At 42.2% G+C, this 18,272-nt stretch overlaps 4 protein-coding genes across 5 annotated transcripts; 3 read left to right on the forward strand and 1 right to left on the reverse strand.

The window, feature by feature from the left end:
• The first annotated feature begins 62 nt into the window (after positions 1-62).
• agk (acylglycerol kinase) lies at positions 63-4,795 on the forward strand. Its single transcript, XM_026176668.1, has 14 exons — positions 63-338; positions 419-458; positions 540-619; positions 709-784; positions 886-1,011; positions 1,127-1,221; positions 1,377-1,446; positions 3,038-3,117; positions 3,203-3,260; positions 3,476-3,623; positions 3,719-3,816; positions 3,951-4,021; positions 4,105-4,189; positions 4,310-4,795. The coding sequence occupies exons 1-14, from the start codon at positions 229-231 to the stop codon at positions 4,442-4,444; spliced, it is 1,272 nt and encodes a 423-aa protein (XP_026032453.1). The 5' UTR covers positions 63-228; the 3' UTR covers positions 4,445-4,795.
• Positions 4,796-5,281: 486 nt separating this feature from the next.
• On the reverse strand, positions 5,282-11,295 carry dennd11 (DENN domain containing 11). The gene is made up of 9 exons (XM_026176667.1): positions 10,672-11,295; positions 10,080-10,179; positions 9,827-9,985; positions 8,994-9,147; positions 8,747-8,885; positions 8,417-8,548; positions 8,174-8,324; positions 7,966-8,034; positions 5,282-7,858 (listed from the first exon to the last, which is right to left on the reverse strand). Exons 1-9 carry the CDS (start codon positions 11,081-11,083, stop codon positions 7,663-7,665), a joined length of 1,512 nt encoding a protein of 503 aa, XP_026032452.1. The 5' UTR covers positions 11,084-11,295; the 3' UTR covers positions 5,282-7,662.
• Positions 11,296-11,595: 300 nt separating this feature from the next.
• wee2 (WEE2 oocyte meiosis inhibiting kinase) lies at positions 11,596-15,576 on the forward strand. Of its 2 annotated transcripts, none has more exons than XM_026176665.1 (12): positions 11,596-11,705; positions 11,988-12,310; positions 12,403-12,611; positions 12,794-12,851; positions 13,195-13,364; positions 13,465-13,586; positions 13,668-13,814; positions 13,888-13,986; positions 14,065-14,150; positions 14,252-14,422; positions 14,562-14,710; positions 15,098-15,576. In XM_026176665.1, exons 1-12 carry the CDS (start codon positions 11,654-11,656, stop codon positions 15,261-15,263), a joined length of 1,752 nt encoding a protein of 583 aa, XP_026032450.1. In that variant the 5' UTR covers positions 11,596-11,653; the 3' UTR covers positions 15,264-15,576. The 2 variants fall into 2 exon arrangements, with proteins under 2 accessions (XP_026032450.1, XP_026032451.1); XM_026176666.1 differs by having other exon boundaries at positions 11,651-11,705; positions 12,035-12,310.
• A 714-nt stretch (positions 15,577-16,290) lies between these two features.
• On the forward strand, positions 16,291-18,262 carry bida (BH3 interacting domain death agonist). The gene is made up of 4 exons (XM_026176683.1): positions 16,291-16,516; positions 16,761-17,034; positions 17,486-17,619; positions 17,803-18,262. The coding sequence occupies exons 2-4, from the start codon at positions 16,779-16,781 to the stop codon at positions 17,995-17,997; spliced, it is 585 nt and encodes a 194-aa protein (XP_026032468.1). The 5' UTR covers positions 16,291-16,516; positions 16,761-16,778; the 3' UTR covers positions 17,998-18,262.
• The last annotated feature ends 10 nt before the right edge of the window (positions 18,263-18,272 follow it).

Consider the following 18,272-nt stretch of genomic DNA (forward strand, 5'->3'; position numbering starts at 1 on the left):
AAAATATGCAACTAGAAATAGTTCCGAAAAAAATCAAAACACAAGCGGAACCATGAGTTTGAGGCTCTTGTTTTGCTTCCGACTGTTTTGACGGTACACCAAAATGCCCATGCTAGTCTTATATCTGTGAGTCTGTGACCGCTGTGATGAAAATGTGTCGTTTATGACGTTTAATGATCTGTACCACTGCGCTAAAATTGAGGTTTTGAAAACAGTTTAATCACAGTCATGGCTCGAGTCGTGAAAGTGTTTCGGACTTTGCGAAATCATTGGAAGAAAAGCACATTTGCTGTGTGTGTCTTGTCCTACGGTGGATACTGGCTGTATGGAAAACACTGGTGGGTATTTCATGCTATAAATGAGACAGCGTGCACAAATTCCCGTTTTCGCGTCCTAATTATGTATAATGTTTCATCAGTGACAGCGTCCTGCGCAGAGAGGCGTGTCTATTAGCCAGGGTAAGGTGTCACTGAATTATTACTCCAAAACACAAGTTTCCTCTTTGTGACAGTTATCCTTAACATCATCATTTGTGTTAGGAATATGGACAGCAGCAGATAGCACCACAGGAGCGAATCAGGAAAGCAACTGTGATTTTGAACCCTGCAGCTTGCAACGGGTAAGACGCATAATCTCCAGACGTCTCTCTGAGAGTCTTGTTTAATTTTTCTCAGAATATTTACAGCTTCCTGTGTTAATTTTCTCCAGGAAAGCCAACAACCTATTTGAAAAGAATGCTGCTCCTATTTTACACCTGGCTGGTGTGCAGATTACAGTAGTCAAGGTATTGTTTTCTATTTCAATTGGATATTTATCAGGTAATAGTGTCTCTGAGAGTGTCACAGAGCATGACATCACATCCAGATATTACATATCCCTCTACAGACAGACTATGAAGGTCAGGCTAAAAAACTGATCGAGTTAATGGAAGAAACAGACATGCTGATCGTGGCTGGAGGAGATGGCACGTTGCAGGAAGTGATCACAGGTTTACTGAGAAGGCCAGACCAAGTAGGTGTAATGTAATATAGTAACTGTGTTAATCTGACATCAGTTGTCTGTAATAACTATACTCAGTCTGATACGTAATTAAATCTTTCTTTTGGTGGATGTTTTCTGACCACAGGACGTCTTCAGTAAGACACCAATTGGATTCATTCCACTAGGCTCCCATAATTCCCTCAGTCCAAGTCTTCATCTCCTCAGTGACAACAAGGTCAAGTAAGTAATGTTTCAGCATCACACACAAAAAGATCATTACATATTCCCACGACAAACTTCACTGGGTTGTTATCATGTCACTCAGTAAATCTATAGTACAGAATTCCCGATTTCTTCCATTAACTAGAATGTTTTTAACGTCATTCATTTTCCAGGGACATCACATCAGCGGCACTGTCAATACTGAAGGGAGAAACTGTACCGCTGGATGTGCTCCAAATCAAAGTGAGAAACTGCTTATATATTGCTCTACATAGCCTTAAAGTTACAAACTAATGTCTGTACTTATTTAAAAACATGTTGCTGTTTTTAACAGTAAGCCGGTAAACTGGATTCATAAAGCACATTTTCCAAAGTTATTTAATATTTATTTTAAAAGCCATCAGGTAAAATATATATATATATTTTAAAAAACATATATGAATATTTATTATAATAAAAGAAAATTACAAGAAAAAATAAATGCGTTTTATCAGTTTTTGTGAGTATTTTCTGATTTTTCCATGTGACATTATTTTTCAAGTTTAAAAAATATATACATTGATTTATTTTGATGATTTTCTGTTATTCTCCTTTTGTACCACTCAAACTTATTTATTCATTGACTTTCTGTTCATATTTTGAATACACGTTGGCCTAAACGTAAACATAAACTATTATTTTTTTATTTTCTTCTTAATATTTAATATTCTCTTTTGCCATGTTGTCGACTTTAAATTCAGCAGAAGAAATAAGCAAATTTAAATTCAGGTCTTCATGCAAATTATTTCATGTCCAAGGTGTGTCGTAATTAAAAAAAGTTCTTCCCAGAGACTTCAGAATCCTTGGCACTTGGGCTGTGCCATATCATATCATCTGCAACAATATACATTTTTCCATGATATAAAAGTGTCATATTGCAGTATCTGTCCCATCTCAGTGACACCTGTTTATGTTTCCTAGCGCACACAACTGAAAGACAAGCCAGACTGTCTGACAGCAAGCGCTGAATTTCAGTTTTCAATTAGGGTTCAGTAAATAAGGAGCTACTTCAACAACCTCTAAAAAAGCACAGATCAAAACAAACAAAGAAACTCTGTGGAGTATAACCAGGTCAAGAAGGAGGAGAGACTAGCAGCTGGTGATGTGCTACCCAAAAGTAAACAGATGACACAACTGCATACCGCTGCCATATGATAGGATGAGCAAACAGTGGATGGAAATTACTGGCGTGGTTACGTGGTGGAAAAACATGACTTTAAGCAGCTCGACCCACGACACCAAATCCCAGGTAGAAAATATGAGGTATAGAGAATCATATACCCATCCCTTTTCCTGCAAATGGTCAATAATGGCCGACTCAATAAAGTAAATAAAGTATGCAATGGCGAGTTAGTGACTGTTTCTGTAATTACAAGTAGAGATGTGTGGTGCTCTGATTCTACACTCAGTCAAACTGACAGTGTTTGACTCTTAGAATATAAAATACAATAAAAATAAATAAATACATAAATAAATTGACAACTAGCTAAGTGAGGAAGTAAATACAAAGCTGAATGCATCATTTTAAAAAGAAGTACTTTACATATACATGTTGTTATCCTTGATATTTAATGATGCACTGAAACTATTCTGTTCTATAAAAGTGGGAATTTAAACATGAGACATGTTCAAATGTAGTTTTTAGCCGTCAGGTGTAAAAGACTGATGGAGTATTGCTGTCAGTACCCACGTTTGTGAATGTGAGAACGAGGTGACATGTCTACTGGGAGAAACTGCATTGTTTTAACACTTGGACAGGAGTTTGACTTTGAAGTGTATGTGCTTGTTTTTCCAGGGAGAGAAAGAGCAGCCAGTCTTTGCTCTGATGGGACTGCGTTGGGGGGCTTTTAGAGATGTGGCTTCAAAAATCAGCAAGTAAGATTACTCAACACTGTAACTAGACGAGGAAGACAACGATTCTTCACATATAAGAATAATTAACCATAACGTTTCCCTACAGATATTGGTACCTCGGACCGCTGAAGACAAATGCGGCGCATTGGTTTAGCACTCTGAGGGTAAGGATGTTCTCTTTCCTTAAACATGCTGGCAAAGCGATTAATATGTCAATTTCCCCTTATTTTCTCCTGCATTGAAAATAACAGCAAACATCTCACTCCATTAACCTGTTGTAGTGTAAGTTTCACATCCTTAAAAAAACTTGGGGGTACATTTTGAAACGAGTCAGTTGGTGCAGCGGTAATGACACTATTCATTCACTACTATGTTTTAGGAGTGGCCTCTGGTCCGGGATGTCTCTGTGTCCTATTTGGCTCCCACGCTCCGGCCCCCCGACCTGCCCCCTGTGAAGGCCCCCAGGCCGAATCTGATCCACCGCATCATCCACAGGCTGAAGAACTACTGGAACCCACCAGCTGAAGGTGAGCGAATGTGACTGAACTTGAACAACTTGTAGCACAACAGCCCAGGACACTGTTTGTCTAATTGTTGCTTTGGTGGTTGTGTGTTTGGTCAGAGCTTCCAAAAGTGGAAGAGCCAGAGAAGTGGGAGGAGCAGCAGCTGTCAACGCTAGAGCTCTTTATTCAAACACACAACAAAAACCCAGTGGAGAGGGTCAGTTAAAAACCATTATATATGTAAAGCTGTGTTGCTATTCTTAGAAAAACAAAAGAAAACATCATGTCACTGCCCCTTTTAAGTGCTCTGTGCCTCTCGGAAGTTTTTGCATTCTTTATTTTAATTTTCAGCGCATCAATGACTCCCTCAGGATCAGTGCAGAGCCTCACAACTTGACCGTGGGCGAGTTCATTACTGCAGGGTCAGTAGTGTTTTTTCCTAAATTTCTGAAAGTGTGTGATTGTGCAAAATGCATTCAATGATTTTAATCCTTCTTCATAATAGCAATAAAAAAGCAGCAGACCCGACTGTATTCACTGAAAATGCCACAGAATTGGAGGCTGGTGCTTGCTGGCTGCAGCTGCCAGAGGTCAGAAATCCTTTAAAATCAAACCTGCTTTAAGGCTGTGATTCTATAAGTCAGTCTACTTCCAGAAGATCAGCGTGCGAGTTTTTGCCCTGACATTTAACTTTGCCACGGTCCCCGCAGGGCGCCTCTGGCTTCTACAACATCGACAATGAGGAGTATGAGGCGATGCCTGTGGAGGTAAGGCTGTTGCCACGGAAACTCCGCTTCTTCATCAGTGCCGAGCGCAGAGAGCAGCTCCTCTCACAGATCCAGTGATGAGAAAACAGAAGCCGAAAGAAGACAAGAACAGCGGGACAGAAGCCGAATTCGAGGGAAGCCAAAGAACCAGATGCCATCAAACCCAGAGTTCACCCTCAAAATGGATTTTTGCTTCGCCAGCAGTTTTTTAAATGATCATGAAGTGCTGATGGGGGCTGTTTTACTCCATGTAAACATAAAATATTCAGTACCAGTTACAAAAACAACTACCTTACAGGCTGTTTGCTGTATGTAAAAGGACCAAGGCTTCTTTTCTAAGCCAGTAACCCATGTACAGGCTGTCTTACAGGATGTTTACTGAAAAGTTCACTATTAACATGGTCAATAAAAATAATGTCTGCCCACCTCGGTGCAAGCAGTTTTTCTCCCTTTGTGATATTTATGTGTTCGATATCAAGGTTATAAAGCCATCAAAGCTGCACTTCTGCTGGTCTTCTTGGAAAAATTGTCGAGCTCATTTAAAGAGAAAGGAGCAAGTGACTGAGTAAAGATCAATGTGGGGACGTTGTGCCGACCTGAGTGTTTTGCAGTAGCTTGGACCTGGAGTTTTGGCACGCTGCACGGAGATGCCGAGTCTGATGGGACAGATGGCGTTAAGACAGCAAATCTGCAGGATTAAGCTTGTGGCTGCTTTGTGGGGCCCGTTGAGAATGCTGTGGGTTCATTTTGGTTTGGTTGAAAAATCTGAAGGTTTCAGGCGGAATATAAACGTAATTTCTACGTTTTTGCTAAAGAACGACTGACTTTAAATACAGTTTGTTTGTTTTTTACAGAGGAGGACTATTAAATTGAAATAGGAAAATGATGCGGTGTTAGAAGAAGATTAGATAACGCTTGAACCGTATCAGTGTTTTATTGTTTTACAATGGCAGTACAGTGAAACTGACAGTTGCTCATGCTATTGAGTTCTCGTGTACATTACTGACATCTCTTACAGTGTTTCGCATTAGTAGAGGTGAAGACTTGTTATTGTGTGATTACGCTTACAATCAAGAAAAAAAACAGTCACACTATTTGGATACGTTGCTGCATGTGTGCAATACTTTTGCCGTCTGTGACATTCAGTAATGTGAGAAGGCTGTACAAACGAATCATTTAGCTAATGCTGGTACACATCTGTGAACAGTTCCACAAAGAAGGCATTTTATACAGTGGTTTGTGTTGTGCACATTCCCTTTTTTTCTTTTAAACATTAAACATACATCTGGAAAACAAACGCTGTCAGAGGAAAGATGATATATCAGCTGATAAGTGAACAGACTAGGTAGTCAATCGTGGAAAAGCTAAGGTCATTCTGAAGTTCTCATGACAGTGTACGTAATGTTTTCAGAGAAATCAGTCACCTTGCTCTTGTAAGTTGAAAAACGTCACATTATGATAAGGCCCCATTCAAAAAACAGGGCTTAAAGGGGACCTACGATGCTCATTTCCAGGTCATGTTTTTGAATGGATACTACTAGAGTTGCTTTGCATCACTCAGAGTTCAAAATAATCCTTATTTGTCTTAAATACTTGGCTGTGGTGCAGATCTTTGACGTTTTAGTTTCTCTTCCTTTCTGATTGGCTGCCCCTCACGAACAGGAGGTGGGGCTTCTCATCTACACAGAAGCAACATCTTAAATATATAACACTGTGAAAAATGACTGTTCAGAGAATCTGCTTCCCAGACCTCGTTATTTGAAACTTTGGCCATGTTTAGTATGAGCGTATATGAGCCACTAAGGAAATGCAGAATAGGTCTCCTTTACTACCCTTTTCTTAAATATACAACACTTAGTGCATTTTATTTTCTTAACAAAGCCAGAAAAAATATGCTTGGGGTGGAGTACGCCAGAGAGAAAGTTAAAACCACTTCTTCAATTTTATACAAGGCAAACGTCAGACTTATGTGTTCCAACATGGAACAAATTATCACCGTGGTTGGCAAAGGGGTGGCTGAAATAAAAGCACTCTGCCAGCAGTATTCAAAAGACACAGTTGGCCCATTTCTAAAGCTGGGTTCACTGATGAAAGGACTGAGAAAAACAGACGGAACAGACCGAGTCCTTTCCGTGAATTTGCCCACAGAGGAGTTAAAGCTTCTGCTCGGCTCAGGACGTTACAGGGTTTTTTTTAAACGCACACAAAGAGATCTTTGTCATGAACACATCTGAACAGGAGCTGATCAACAAACAGCTTCATCGATTACGCTTTAGTTAGCAGAATTCTAAGAGACATATGAACAAGGCTCTGCAGTAGTTTGAAAAAGAAAATGTGACGGCTCATTTACAGGTGCTCCCGCTCTGGAACAACTAGATGGCTCAGACTGTAAATCATAAAAACAGCATATAAAAAGTTCAATTTAAGCGTGACTGTGTGTATCGGGAAACAGTCCCGTGGCGGACGTGGTGCAGCATTCACAATAAGAGTTACACATTCATTGAAAAGTCTTCCACCGATTATGACAAATGAGAAGCTTCGACGTACAACAATGCAAAAGGTTTCCAGAATGCGTCGATCTCCTGCACTCTGTGATATCTAAATATTGTTTAAGGTGCATGAAGGTGAGCAAGGTCCTTAGAACAGCTTTTCCCTTATCACTCAGATTCATATTGCTTCCTTTTTCAAAGGCAATTAACGTGGTCCAAAAGCTTTTTTTCCCCCCTCAACCATTTCAGGAATAGTCAGACAAAAAAACAAAACATAAGAACAGAATTACAGCTGTTATTCTGAGGTCTGTGTGATTCCCCAGGAAAGATATCTGAAGTGCACAAATTCATTTCGAGGAACCTTAAATCCATTTTTTAGACAAACCACAAGTGGACGTCAAAGTGCCGGTGACTTCACTACAGTAGCAGGTGCAATCATCAGACAGTTTACATTTTCATCCAGTGCTTCAGTCCTGGTCACTTAATCAAAGTCAAACAAGTATGCACACAAGAAAACTGGTTCAGACAAAAACAGCAAGGAGTGACTCGCAGAAGATGTTAATGGCCACAAGTCTGCTCAGCAGTATTGGTGTTTATCACCCACTGTGAGGAAGTGCACAATGTTAGGTGTCCTTTTCTTCCACAGTGGTTGGAAACAGTCTCCTCAGGTTAAGATGAGACACACACACAGAAGAGAAGAGAGCAGATGAAGTCCCAGGATGGAGGCAGTGTCTTCAGAGTCTTGTATTTGTGACCCTAGTAGGCACATATAATCCAGGCTTCCGAGTTTCCCGGGTTGAATGGGGTTCAGGGGCAGCAGAGGTTGTCTATGACCAGCGTTACATCGAAACCATAAACCTCCAGCAGGTCGGCAAGGAAGGCTCGATCTCCCTGGGGATCCAGCCCCATGGCCCTCACGTGCTCACCGGTGAGAGTGGGGTCGGCGCTTCCTGCTACCTCTGACAGGGTCTGGAAGATGCGGTTATTAAGCTCCATAAAGAACCTAAGATGAGATTAAAGGCAACTGCATTAATACGTGGGCCACACTGCACTTGTCTGAGTATGACTCAAGTCCATTATCAACCATGCAACCAGCTGTCAAGGACTCACAGGATGAAAAGATCCTCTTCATTTGATGTGCAGTCTTCACCCACCTCCTGAGAGTACAGCAGCAGTTGCCTTTGAAAAGAAAAAGTCAGTCACTGTAAAATCTAAAAATAACAAACGCTCATTTTGCAGCGTATTTCTATGACCACAAAACAAATGCATTTTGCAAATTTAAACAAAAAGAAAGAGGAGCGACACAATTTTAACGCACCTCTGCTCAGTCAGCTTCCTGTATTTCTCCTTGTCTGCTGCGGTCAGCCTGAGCAGCTGCTGCAAATGGCTCCTGTGAGTTTTCACATTCTGGTTATCGATATAGACGTCATACAGCTCCTTTTTCTCCTCAAAGATCTTCTCCGTGGTGCCTTCAAACATATCACGTGGGAAAACATGTCTATATAAAAGAACTCATCACTTTATGTTGTAAATCAAACATTTACAGTTAAACTTCACTCACAGGCCACGTATGACAGCTCTGTTTCCAGGGCAGAGATGTCGGCTATGTTGATGTAGAAGAAAGGCCGTAATTCAGGCACAGAAACTCCAATGCCAGGTAATGAAACGTTGGCCAGGCAGCAACAGCAATACACTGAGGGAATATGAAAATACTGAATGAAAACCCTCCAAAAAGAGGAAAAAACACCACACATGCTTCTCTGTTTGACTATTCGTTACATCTTGATCCCTTTGCATCACATTATTGTGAAAACAGAATGTGCATACGCAGTAAATCACATATTACTAGAGCTATAGAGAAATGTGCACAAGCTATGATTAAGCAACTCACCCCTGTAGCAGACAACTCCTACAGGTGGAGGCGAGAAGATGAGTATGCGCTTCCGAAGCAGCGCGAACTTCCACAGCACCATTATTTGCTCCCCAAAAAACTGGATGAACTGGGACATGCAGCCAGCCGGGTGGGTGATCTACAGGGTGCAAGTAGTGGCAAATGTGGTCATTTTTGGGGTTACGTTCGATGTTTCAGAGCATTCAAGACAAGGGAGCATCAGTAACCAAAGTGTGTGCTTTCAGACCTTCATTTCAGGGTGCATGCAGCGGCTTATATTAGTAACACTCCAGGTTGGGCAGGCGGTGACTAGTCCGTTTCCTGTAGGGGGAAGAATGGCCTTCTTATCCTCATAGAAGGCCTCTAGTGGAGAATACTGGCCAGGACACTGCAACTGGTGTCTTCAAGGGGATGACAAGGGGGAAAAGAAGGAATGTGAGCAGATTAAGCTTGAACTCACTTCTTTCTGCACATTCCCACCGGTGCTCACAGCTCATGTTACTATGTGGACTTTAAATTGTGTATTCAGTATTAGCCAGTGTTTGGTCCTCCTAACGCAAGATCACAGATTGTGCAAAGCAGAAGTTATCCATAAATTGCACAGTGAGATCATCTGAGGCCAGCTGTATGAAATAAATTTAACTTTTCTATTTGATTTAACCACTTAAGCCATACAGATCACACATTTTAGGCTTGCTACTGCAAAGTGTCACACATAAAATGTAGCCAAGAGTTCCACACTCCCTTCAAGTTACAGCAGATCTGCTTTAACTGTAACCCAAACCTGTGGTTGTGTCACATACTGTATTTCTACAGTCAGTGAGACTCAGGATTTTATCACAAGGAGAGCAGTGTTTCAGAAGAGAGGAGGAGAGATGCTGTTAACAGTATTTTCTTCACTCCTGTGCTAAGACTTCATAGAAAAACTGCATGTCAGTGGGTTCTTGTGACAAAAGCTGCAACTGGGATCCTGAGTTCATGTTTAATAAATGAGCCTATATTAAAGGCAGGCATATAAAAAGGAACCTGTGGGCAGGGTATGAAGAGGAAGGAAGAAAACAGCAACTCTACATGTCTGACCTGACTTGGTTCTCCAGGAAGTGCATGTAACGGTAGAGCAGAGTGTAGGACGGAGACAGAATTCCCACAGACTTCATTCTCGCTCCTCGTTCCAGCTCACTCTCCACGGGCATGTTCGCAAAACATGCCAGACCGAAGTAGCCACCCTTACGGAAATATCTGTCCAGTGGGCATAACGGAGAGCAGGAGACCGTCAGACTGACAGATTTCCGAGCCTCATTGAGCTGAAAATCTGACATGTGGAAGTACGTACATGAAGTCGCTGGTGATCCGATGAGAACCGCTGGCCATTGACTTGAATTCAACACCATCCAAGTTGATGTCATGAGGCAGGCACCACTCTATCATATTCCCTGCCATTCACAAATACACACACACAATAACCCATGAAGTCACTTCCTACACTGTCTACTTTCATCCTGGCAACTTCCTCCAATCCTGCATGTTAGTCATGTGTTAGCCAGAGGTCAGGGAGAGTAAGAAAGCAGTGACTCAGCCAACACAACTATGTAAAACGTGAAGAAACTTAGGAATTAGAGAGTTCTGATCAATTCTAAACAAGATCTAAGTGGAAGGATTTCCCCTTTAGACGATTTGGGACTTCAGTAACTTATTTTTGCATCAGCTTTAAAGGATGTTTGACTTTTGTCTCGTGTTGAAAGGTTGCCTCACAATAGTTGAGGTTATTTCTTCATTGTGGCTTTTATGAAAACCGTTCAGCATAATGCACGGTTGCACAGATAAAGATGTCAAAACATCACATGATCATCATTTCTGCGGTTACGCAGTCCATGTCTGAGAATTTTAAATGCGAAGGATAAAGAGACCAAAGTCTGCTTGCTCACCTGATCTTGTATCAAAGGTAACCACAAACACGGCCACTATCTGGTCTTTTTCCTCCCACTGATCCTTCACTGAGAGGCCGGGGAAAGGGGCGTTACGGTCTGTACCGAGAGGCTGCGGGCGATCCCAGCCGTGCCCGGACAGCTCGGTTCGGCCCGGGCTTCCGTCCCCTTTGACAACAACAGCAGCTGTCACATTGCGTGTCGGACCGGGGGGGATGATGATGGTGGTGGCGTCGATGGTGGTGCTGCTGCTCCACCCAGTACCAGCCGCAGTGTCTGTCGGCGCACTTTTCTCCGCCGCGGAGTCTTCTTCTCGCGGCGGCTGAGGCGTAGGTTGAGCCGCCTGGTTCGGATCGGGCGGTGGGATCTCCTCCCAGTCCAGGAGCGGGGCTCGGTCCGACTGTTCCACCATGGTGCTGCTGCTGCCTCCGAGGACACGAGAAAGAAGGGGAGAAAATACACAAAGCTCCGACGTGTCGAGCGGGTTAAGCACGGCGTGAGAGACGGATCATGCTTTCCTGCTGCTCGCGGAGTTGTTTTCTATGTATTTGTAAGCGTGTCACATCCACGGACGGGGCTTCTTTTCCTCCTCCTGCCTCACTGTTTTGATGACGTAGCCCACTTCCGCCCACGTGTCTATATTACTATTTAATACAGTGACCTATTTTTTTTTACATTTCCCCTGTCAAATACACAAACTTTTAAGTTACTTACAACAATGAATATTTGCAACTGTCCTTAATAATGACTGTAAAGCGACTTAATAGGCTCATTTAAAAAAATCTTTTAATGAATTTTTATTCTTACTTTCAATGTCAAATGTTAGCTTTTCGTAATATCCCCACACTACCCTAACATTAACGAAATATCACATTTCTTTACTAATGCTTTACGTCAAGGTGTTTCTTCAATTACCACAACTCAACCAATCAGAGGGTTCGATGACTGAAACCGGTGGCGTCATTTATTTAAACAGGAAGTCATGCATATGTGGCGCGAAATTCAAGCGTTTTGGCGTGGATGGTCATTTGTTTGTAAGTATACGTGATAAACACACGTTATTAGGGGTATAAGCAATATGAGAAACATCTTTCGAGCTTAATGTTTTTGCTGGCAATAATAAAACAACTGGGCGGGGAACTAATTAATTTGACTTTTAGTGGGCTGCTTATAGTAACCCTTTATCCTACACTAGGCCTCTGGCTTTAGAGGTGTGGGGGTGTAACTGTAAACTTGTTACCTCTATGAACAATCAGGCTTCACATTTTGTGCATAACATCGGTCCAGATTTTAGCACAGCACTGTTGTGCTCTCAGGTGTAAAAGGATATGGCATTATAAAAGAAGCCATTCCCCAAACTCAGGCCCCAAGCATGGCTACTTTATTTGATGGAATCAGCCAGCAGCTAGATTTTTCTAGCTGTGGAGAAGAGAGCAGCAGCAGCAGCAGCAGCAGCGGTGACAACTCTGATGACAGCACCTCCAGAGTCTACAGTCCCACCTCTGCCTGCAGGACCCCCGGAGCGCAACGTCACTTCAGTAGAAGCAACTCTTTATGTTCCCCTCAGCACTGTACCAGCCCCATACCTTACGCCTCCTGGAGGAAGCTGAGACTGTGTGACTCTCCCAGCACACCCAAGGTGGGGAAGAATATAGAGTAAAGATGCTTCTGTTCCCCGTCTGTGTGCTTGAATGATGTTTGTTTTTTCTTTGTCTTTCTCTCTTTCTATAGAGTTTGCTATCAAAGGCCTCCCAGCCTTACTCCAGTCTTAAGATAAGTCGTCAACAGCGAACTATGCGTTTTGCATCAGCTGCCGCAAACCTAATCACAGCACCTCTCGTCAACGTGAATCCTTTCACCCCAGACCCGGTGCGCAGGAACAGCGAGCAACCGTGGAGGAACAGTTGTAGAAGTGACGATGATGATGACTTTGGCCGCAGGTATGCGATTCCACCTTATTACATGCCGGCTGTCACAATAAGAATCTCCAACTGATGACAAAAATGCTTTCAGGATTCAAATTGAACTAGTTTTGGTCTAAACTTAGAGACGTGTCCTGATACACAGGCCGGACTTTTGTAGTTCTGTATATAAAGGGCTAAATGCCCTTTCTGTATTCCAGGTTTAAACACAGCCTAACATCATCTGAAGAGGATGATGACGCCTTTCTCCCACCAAAGGTACAAAGCTATTTTTACCAGTACTTGTGTTGAATGTAGCCCTCCCCTTTCAGATGCTTCTGATATGATTTCATCATCGGGCTTTGTCATCTTCAGCTGCCTCCTCACTTTGTGTTTTGTCCAAAAATGACATCCTGCCAGCCCTACTTCCGGAATTTCTACAAGGAATCTCTAGCAGAAAGAAAACTGCTGTCAGAATCCTCACAAAGTGATTTCCTTGTGGACTTATTACCATATTTGGTGAATCATCACAGAAGAAACCCCAGTTCTCCTCTCATGCGGAGTGACGTGTGCTCTTTCTTTAGAAATCTTTCCTTCTTACCATGTCTGTTTAATCTGGCAGAGACGAGCTGTCCAAGCCTTTATGCTGTCACGCTATGAGAGCGAATTCCTGGAGCTAGAGTGCATTGGTGTGGGTGAGTTTGGTGCAGTTTATAAGTGTGTGAAGAGGCTGGATGGTTGCTTGTACGCCATCAAGCGCTCCAGACGACCCCTGGCAGGCTCTGCCAATGAGTGAGTCAGCACCGTTTCTGTTTGGCTAACACACATCAGCCCTCCCTATCGTTTAAACACCTTCACTGATAAGATTTTTTTTTTTTTGTTCTTTTATTAGGCAGCTGGCCCTAAAGGAAGTGTATGCACATGCTGTGCTTGGGCACCACCCACATGTTGTCCGATATTACTCAGCATGGGCTGAGGATGATCACATGATTATTCAGAATGAATACTGTGACGGTAGGTTTCAAATCGGCATCTAAAGTAGAATATAAAATGAAGGACGGCGTTGATTTTTGTCTTCCCGTGTGTGTCCCTCAGGTGGAAGTCTTAATGGCGCTATTGTAAAGAGGGAGGCAAAGGGAGAGCTGTTCACAGAGGCAGAGTTGAAAGATCTGCTTCTGCAAGTGTCTGTGGGTCTAAAATACATCCACGGCTCAGGCCTCGTTCACTTGGACATCAAACCAAGTGCGTCTGTTTGACCACTTCTCCCTTTGGACGTTCATTCACTGCCTCGTTCCTAACAGTTTTTTCTTTTTAGGTAATATATTCATTTGCCACCGCCCCAGCGCAATTGTGACGGGTGAGAGTGAAGAGGAAGAAGATGGAAACCCTTCAACCAGAATCATTTACAAAATCGGTATTGATGTTGAATAAAGTGCTACCTTTTTGACCGATTTATTTTTGTTACCGTCGGCTGACTTTGAGTTTTCTGCAGGTGATCTGGGTCACGTGACATCAGCCACCAGTCCTCAAGTTGAGGAGGGGGACAGCCGCTTTCTGGCCAGTGAAGTCCTGCATGAGGTAACTGTTCTGAATGCTCATTCGCATTAGAGGAAAACTGGCTAGTTGCACTTTCCTGTTTTGTGGTAATTTCACATTTCAGTTGTCTCACTGCTCCCCAGGATTACAGTCACCTCCCCAAGGCGGACATATTTGCCCTGGGCCTCACGGTGCTGCTGGCTGCCGGGGCTTCTCCTCTGCCGCTAAATGGAGATCAGTGGCACAGTCTTAGAGAGGGGCGTCTCCCCAAGCTGCCACAGGAGCTCTCGCCTCCCTTTAGATGTTTACTTCAGGTAATTCTGTAACCTTGTTGTTTTAAAAATATTTCATTTAATGCTATTTAAACACTAATTCTTAGTTGCCACCTGTCTAAATATCATTTTTACTTGTTATAGCTGGAATAGCTTATCTTTAGCACTTTTTCTCTGTCAGTTGTTGCTGGAACCAGACCCAACAAGGCGGCCATCTGCTAGGGAGCTTTGCAAGCACACAGTCTTGAGGGAGAAGAGGACTGAGAGGCTGGCTGCTCAGCTGCGAAGAGAGTTGACTGTAGAGAGGTTCAGGACCGCCATGCTTGAGAAGTAAGAAGAAAACTGAAAATAATTTAAGCTGCAGTCCCCAGTTCGAAGGTTTCAGACCCAAGTCGCACTTGAAGTATTGCAGTAATTAATGGAGATGATGGGAGACTTTCAGAGTACTTATAAATCACTTATAATAAATAAATGCATTGTTAAGGAAGTGAAACCCCAAGAGAAGTTATAGGCCCAAGTGTTGCTTCTGAAGCGGTGACAATGCAAAAAAATGCACGAATCGTACCAGCAGGTGGTGCTGTTTCATCTCAGCAATGCTGTAGTAGTCGCCTGTGACAGCCTGTAGTAACCTCTCATTCCTATGTTCATATTTAACAGGCTGGTTTTGGTATCTTAATGACTAATTATAGTCGAAAACACTTTCATTTCCCCTTTCAGAGAACTCCAGGAGGCCCGTCAGGCAGCTTTGTCACCCAAGCAGAACCACCTACAGGGGCACAGACCACCTGTCAAGATGGGCTCCCTCCCCAAACCAGGGAGGAGGCTTGTTGGTAGAAAGACTGCAAGATCCATGAGCTTTGATTGCCCAGGTTATGAAGTCTGAGATGACGTGAAGCCTAATTTTCTGTTTTTTGCTGTGGTGTTTACTGTGACACTCTGCCAAGAAGTTGTGGTAAAGAATGCAGCAGAAGGCAATGTAGCGTGACTCCAGCAGCAACCGTAACAGAGACGATCGCTACATAATCTTATTTTACGTTGTGACTCAGACTTAAAGCATCGGGCAGAACTGTTTTAATTATATTCTTGACTCAAACATGTTCCAGGTGATAATTTTAACATCTCATAACAAGTGAAGACCAGTATGCTTAACAAGTCAGGCACTTGGTTGTTTTTTTCTTTTTCTTTTTCTTTTAAAACCTGTAAATAAACATTTTAAGCATCTTATCAGCATTTTATTTTGTGTTTTGAGTAGACTGTTTTATTTTGTTTTCCTGTGTCTCTGTGGTGACCTTTGTAATCCAGAAGATGAACAGGGACTTTCCAGTGTAGTGTTGCTCTTATCTATAACTACAGCCAACTGTATTTTGGGCTTGAAAAGCATGAGCCACCATACTGTGAAAGTTATTTGAAAGGCTCTGTTTGTCATAATCTTGAATACCAACTGGAGTATAGGCTTCCCCAAGACAGATCCAATTAGATTTATTTACCTCCCCCCCCACACACACACACACACACACTTTTCCTTTTTTTTTTCTTTTTTACGAGGCCACATTAGCACTGCCACTGATTCTTAACACAATAACTTAACTGCATAAATTCTAATAATAGTATAATATATAAATATTTTCCTGTCACAATTTCTAGAGGCATTAAATGGCAAATATGTTATTTAAATAGTCAAAGTAGGTGGATAAGTCAAATGGGACTTACAATATTCGCTTTCTTAAGCTTGTGAAAACATGTCCAGAAGAAATATAGCTGTGGGACTATTTTAATGTAACATATTCAGTCAAAAATGACCATGATTAAACGTATATGCGTTTTTGACGCCTTCCGGGTAGTTTGGAGTCAACACCGTGTATGCCAGTCAAAAGATACATAAGCAGGCAAAATTCAGACGGTATTTAAAGGCGTCATGACGCAGTAGCGGAAACTGTTTTAAAGACTGAAGCTAGTCGGCAGTCTGCCGCATACATAAGTTTTCACTTCACGCAAATAAGTTAACGTAGGTGACGTAAAAGCGTGTAAGCGAAACGAATCGATATTCGATGTCATTTTGGTGTTAGGTATACTTTAGCTGCCTGTTATACTTTTAGTTTGTTCGACGTTAAACAACTTTGACGAGCCGAGCCCAAGGTAAGCTAACGTTAGCATTAGCTTAAACTATTTTTTTTCTTTATCCACTTGAAATCCAGTTATTAAAATACAAAATTCCTAAACTTCCTCTGTTTTGACTGACATCGCTTAAATATCGGTTGGGAACTGACTTTTTCCTCTCTCTCAGCGACTGTCAGAAACAAATTTCGATGTAATGTTAAAGTGTCCGGTTGTGGCATCTTCACTGCTATTATATTATTTAATATCGTTATTTTTATCTAAGGGCTCAGGCTGGTTGTAGATGGACCTCTCGACTACTCGGGTTACGGCGAGTGAGCTCATTTTCGCCTTCCTTCAAGAGGGCCATGAAAGCGCAAGCTACATGAAGGAGCTTCACTCGCTAGGCGAACAGTACAAGTTTTCTTGGGACATCAACAGCAACGGGCACGACGCACGTAACCTGGATAATGGAGAGCTTGAAACTGATGGTTATCATCCAAGCAACATCGGAGTCTCTATGCAGGATCTTCACCCCATAGTGGATCTACAGATCCGGGGTAAGTAAAGTAAAACGATGTAAACTGTACTGTCTACAGTCAAGTTTGGTGCCACAGTCATCAGCTGTTTATTTATTTATTTTTAATCAACAATGAGCTGTGTGTGGCAGTTTTTGAGACAGTGTAATAAAATAAATGTTTTATAAACATGTCGAGTTAAGAGACCTGATCAAATATATAGTTTGACCCAGATGTTTGCAAATAGTGCCATATTTTCTAAAAGTTATGCCACTAAATCACAATTGACTGAGTTGTTTCCAGTTAATAACAAAACAACTGAAAGTGAAACCAGGAAATGACCCTGACTCTGTTGTTTATGCTACAGAGCTGAAGTTAATTAGCAGTAGTCCAGAATGTTAAAATTGTCTTAATGGAAACTATAGAAACACGACTTCAGCCATAAATGTTAAACTTTACTCTGACTAATGCAATTGTATTTTTTTTGCTGCAGGAAATCATGAACAGGCTGCAGCTGTTCTTGAGGTTGCACGAGCATTGGGAGAAATCGCTGCTCAGTTTGAAGACAGAATTGTTACTGAAGCTACCAGGAACCTGAGCAACAACATATCAACCTCCCCTCTTCAAGTGAGTATGGGTTCAGCTAGAGGACTACTCAGTGCACAAACTAGGTGTAAACGAGAGCTAGTTTTAAATATGCCAGTGAAAAACTAATGTGGATATATTGAGATTACCCTAGTGATGCCACACCAGGTTGTTTTTATTTTGAGCCCAAGTGTATGGACTGATCTATTTGTTTCTGCTTTCCAGAAATGGAAGGATTACCTTGCCTTTGAGGTAGAGAGGGTGATGATGTGTTGGGTAGGTCCTGACCTACCCCGGGAGAGAGTCATCATAGCCCTTGCACTTACACTGGTGAAGAGGGTGTGTGTGCAGACCCCACAGAGGTTGAGAAACCTTTTCCACACCGCCCTGCAGTACATCAACACTGCATGGGCTCTGTGACCGAAGAAAAGCTGTCTCTAAGGAAATGACAGTTACATCTGAAACTGCAGTTTGCATCTCATGATTAGCCAACTGTGAAAGGAGTTTGTTGATGTGCCAGTGCCGAACACTTCTGAAGATCAAAATGAAAGCGTTAAACATGACACTTGAATTTCATTATTCCTTTTGTTTACTATTGCTTAAGTGTTATTTGTCTTTATTACTTAAAATGTTTACTTTATGTTGCTTATAAGTAGCATGATTAAAGTTTTTTCCTTCAGTTTAATTTCATTGTA

The sequence above is a fragment of the Astatotilapia calliptera genome, chromosome 7 (assembly GCF_900246225.1).
Source record: "Astatotilapia calliptera chromosome 7, fAstCal1.2, whole genome shotgun sequence".
NCBI classification, from domain to species: domain Eukaryota; kingdom Metazoa; phylum Chordata; class Actinopteri; order Cichliformes; family Cichlidae; genus Astatotilapia; species Astatotilapia calliptera.

What these genes read in the sequence shown, in the direction of transcription:
- agk (XM_026176668.1), top strand. Translation starts at nt 229, where the DNA reads ATGGCTCGAGTCGTGAAAGTGTTTCGGACTTTGCGAAATCATTGGAAG. An exon ending in AGGCGTGTCTATTAGCCAGG is followed by an intron (nt 459 to 539) that starts GTAAGGTGTCAC and finishes CATTTGTGTTAG; the next exon opens with GAATATGGACAGCAGCAGAT. An exon ending in TGCAGATTACAGTAGTCAAG is followed by an intron (nt 785 to 885) that starts GTATTGTTTTCT and finishes ATCCCTCTACAG; the next exon opens with ACAGACTATGAAGGTCAGGC.
- dennd11 (XM_026176667.1), bottom strand. Translation starts at nt 11,083, where the DNA reads ATGGTGGAACAGTCGGACCGAGCCCCGCTCCTGGACTGGGAGGAGATC. An exon ending in GCATGCACCCTGAAATGAAG is followed by an intron (nt 8,886 to 8,993) that starts GTCTGAAAGCAC and finishes TGCACCCTGTAG; the next exon opens with ATCACCCACCCGGCTGGCTG. An exon ending in GAAGAGGATCTTTTCATCCT is followed by an intron (nt 7,859 to 7,965) that starts GTGAGTCCTTGA and finishes ATCTCATCTTAG; the next exon opens with GTTCTTTATGGAGCTTAATA.
- wee2 (XM_026176665.1), top strand. Translation starts at nt 11,654, where the DNA reads ATGCATATGTGGCGCGAAATTCAAGCGTTTTGGCGTGGATGGTCATTT. An exon ending in GCGTGGATGGTCATTTGTTT is followed by an intron (nt 11,706 to 11,987) that starts GTAAGTATACGT and finishes TTGTGCTCTCAG; the next exon opens with GTGTAAAAGGATATGGCATT. An exon ending in AGGACCGCCATGCTTGAGAA is followed by an intron (nt 14,711 to 15,097) that starts GTAAGAAGAAAA and finishes TTCCCCTTTCAG; the next exon opens with AGAACTCCAGGAGGCCCGTC.
- bida (XM_026176683.1), top strand. Translation starts at nt 16,779, where the DNA reads ATGGACCTCTCGACTACTCGGGTTACGGCGAGTGAGCTCATTTTCGCC. An exon ending in AGTGGATCTACAGATCCGGG is followed by an intron (nt 17,035 to 17,485) that starts GTAAGTAAAGTA and finishes TTTTTGCTGCAG; the next exon opens with GAAATCATGAACAGGCTGCA. An exon ending in TATCAACCTCCCCTCTTCAA is followed by an intron (nt 17,620 to 17,802) that starts GTGAGTATGGGT and finishes TCTGCTTTCCAG; the next exon opens with AAATGGAAGGATTACCTTGC.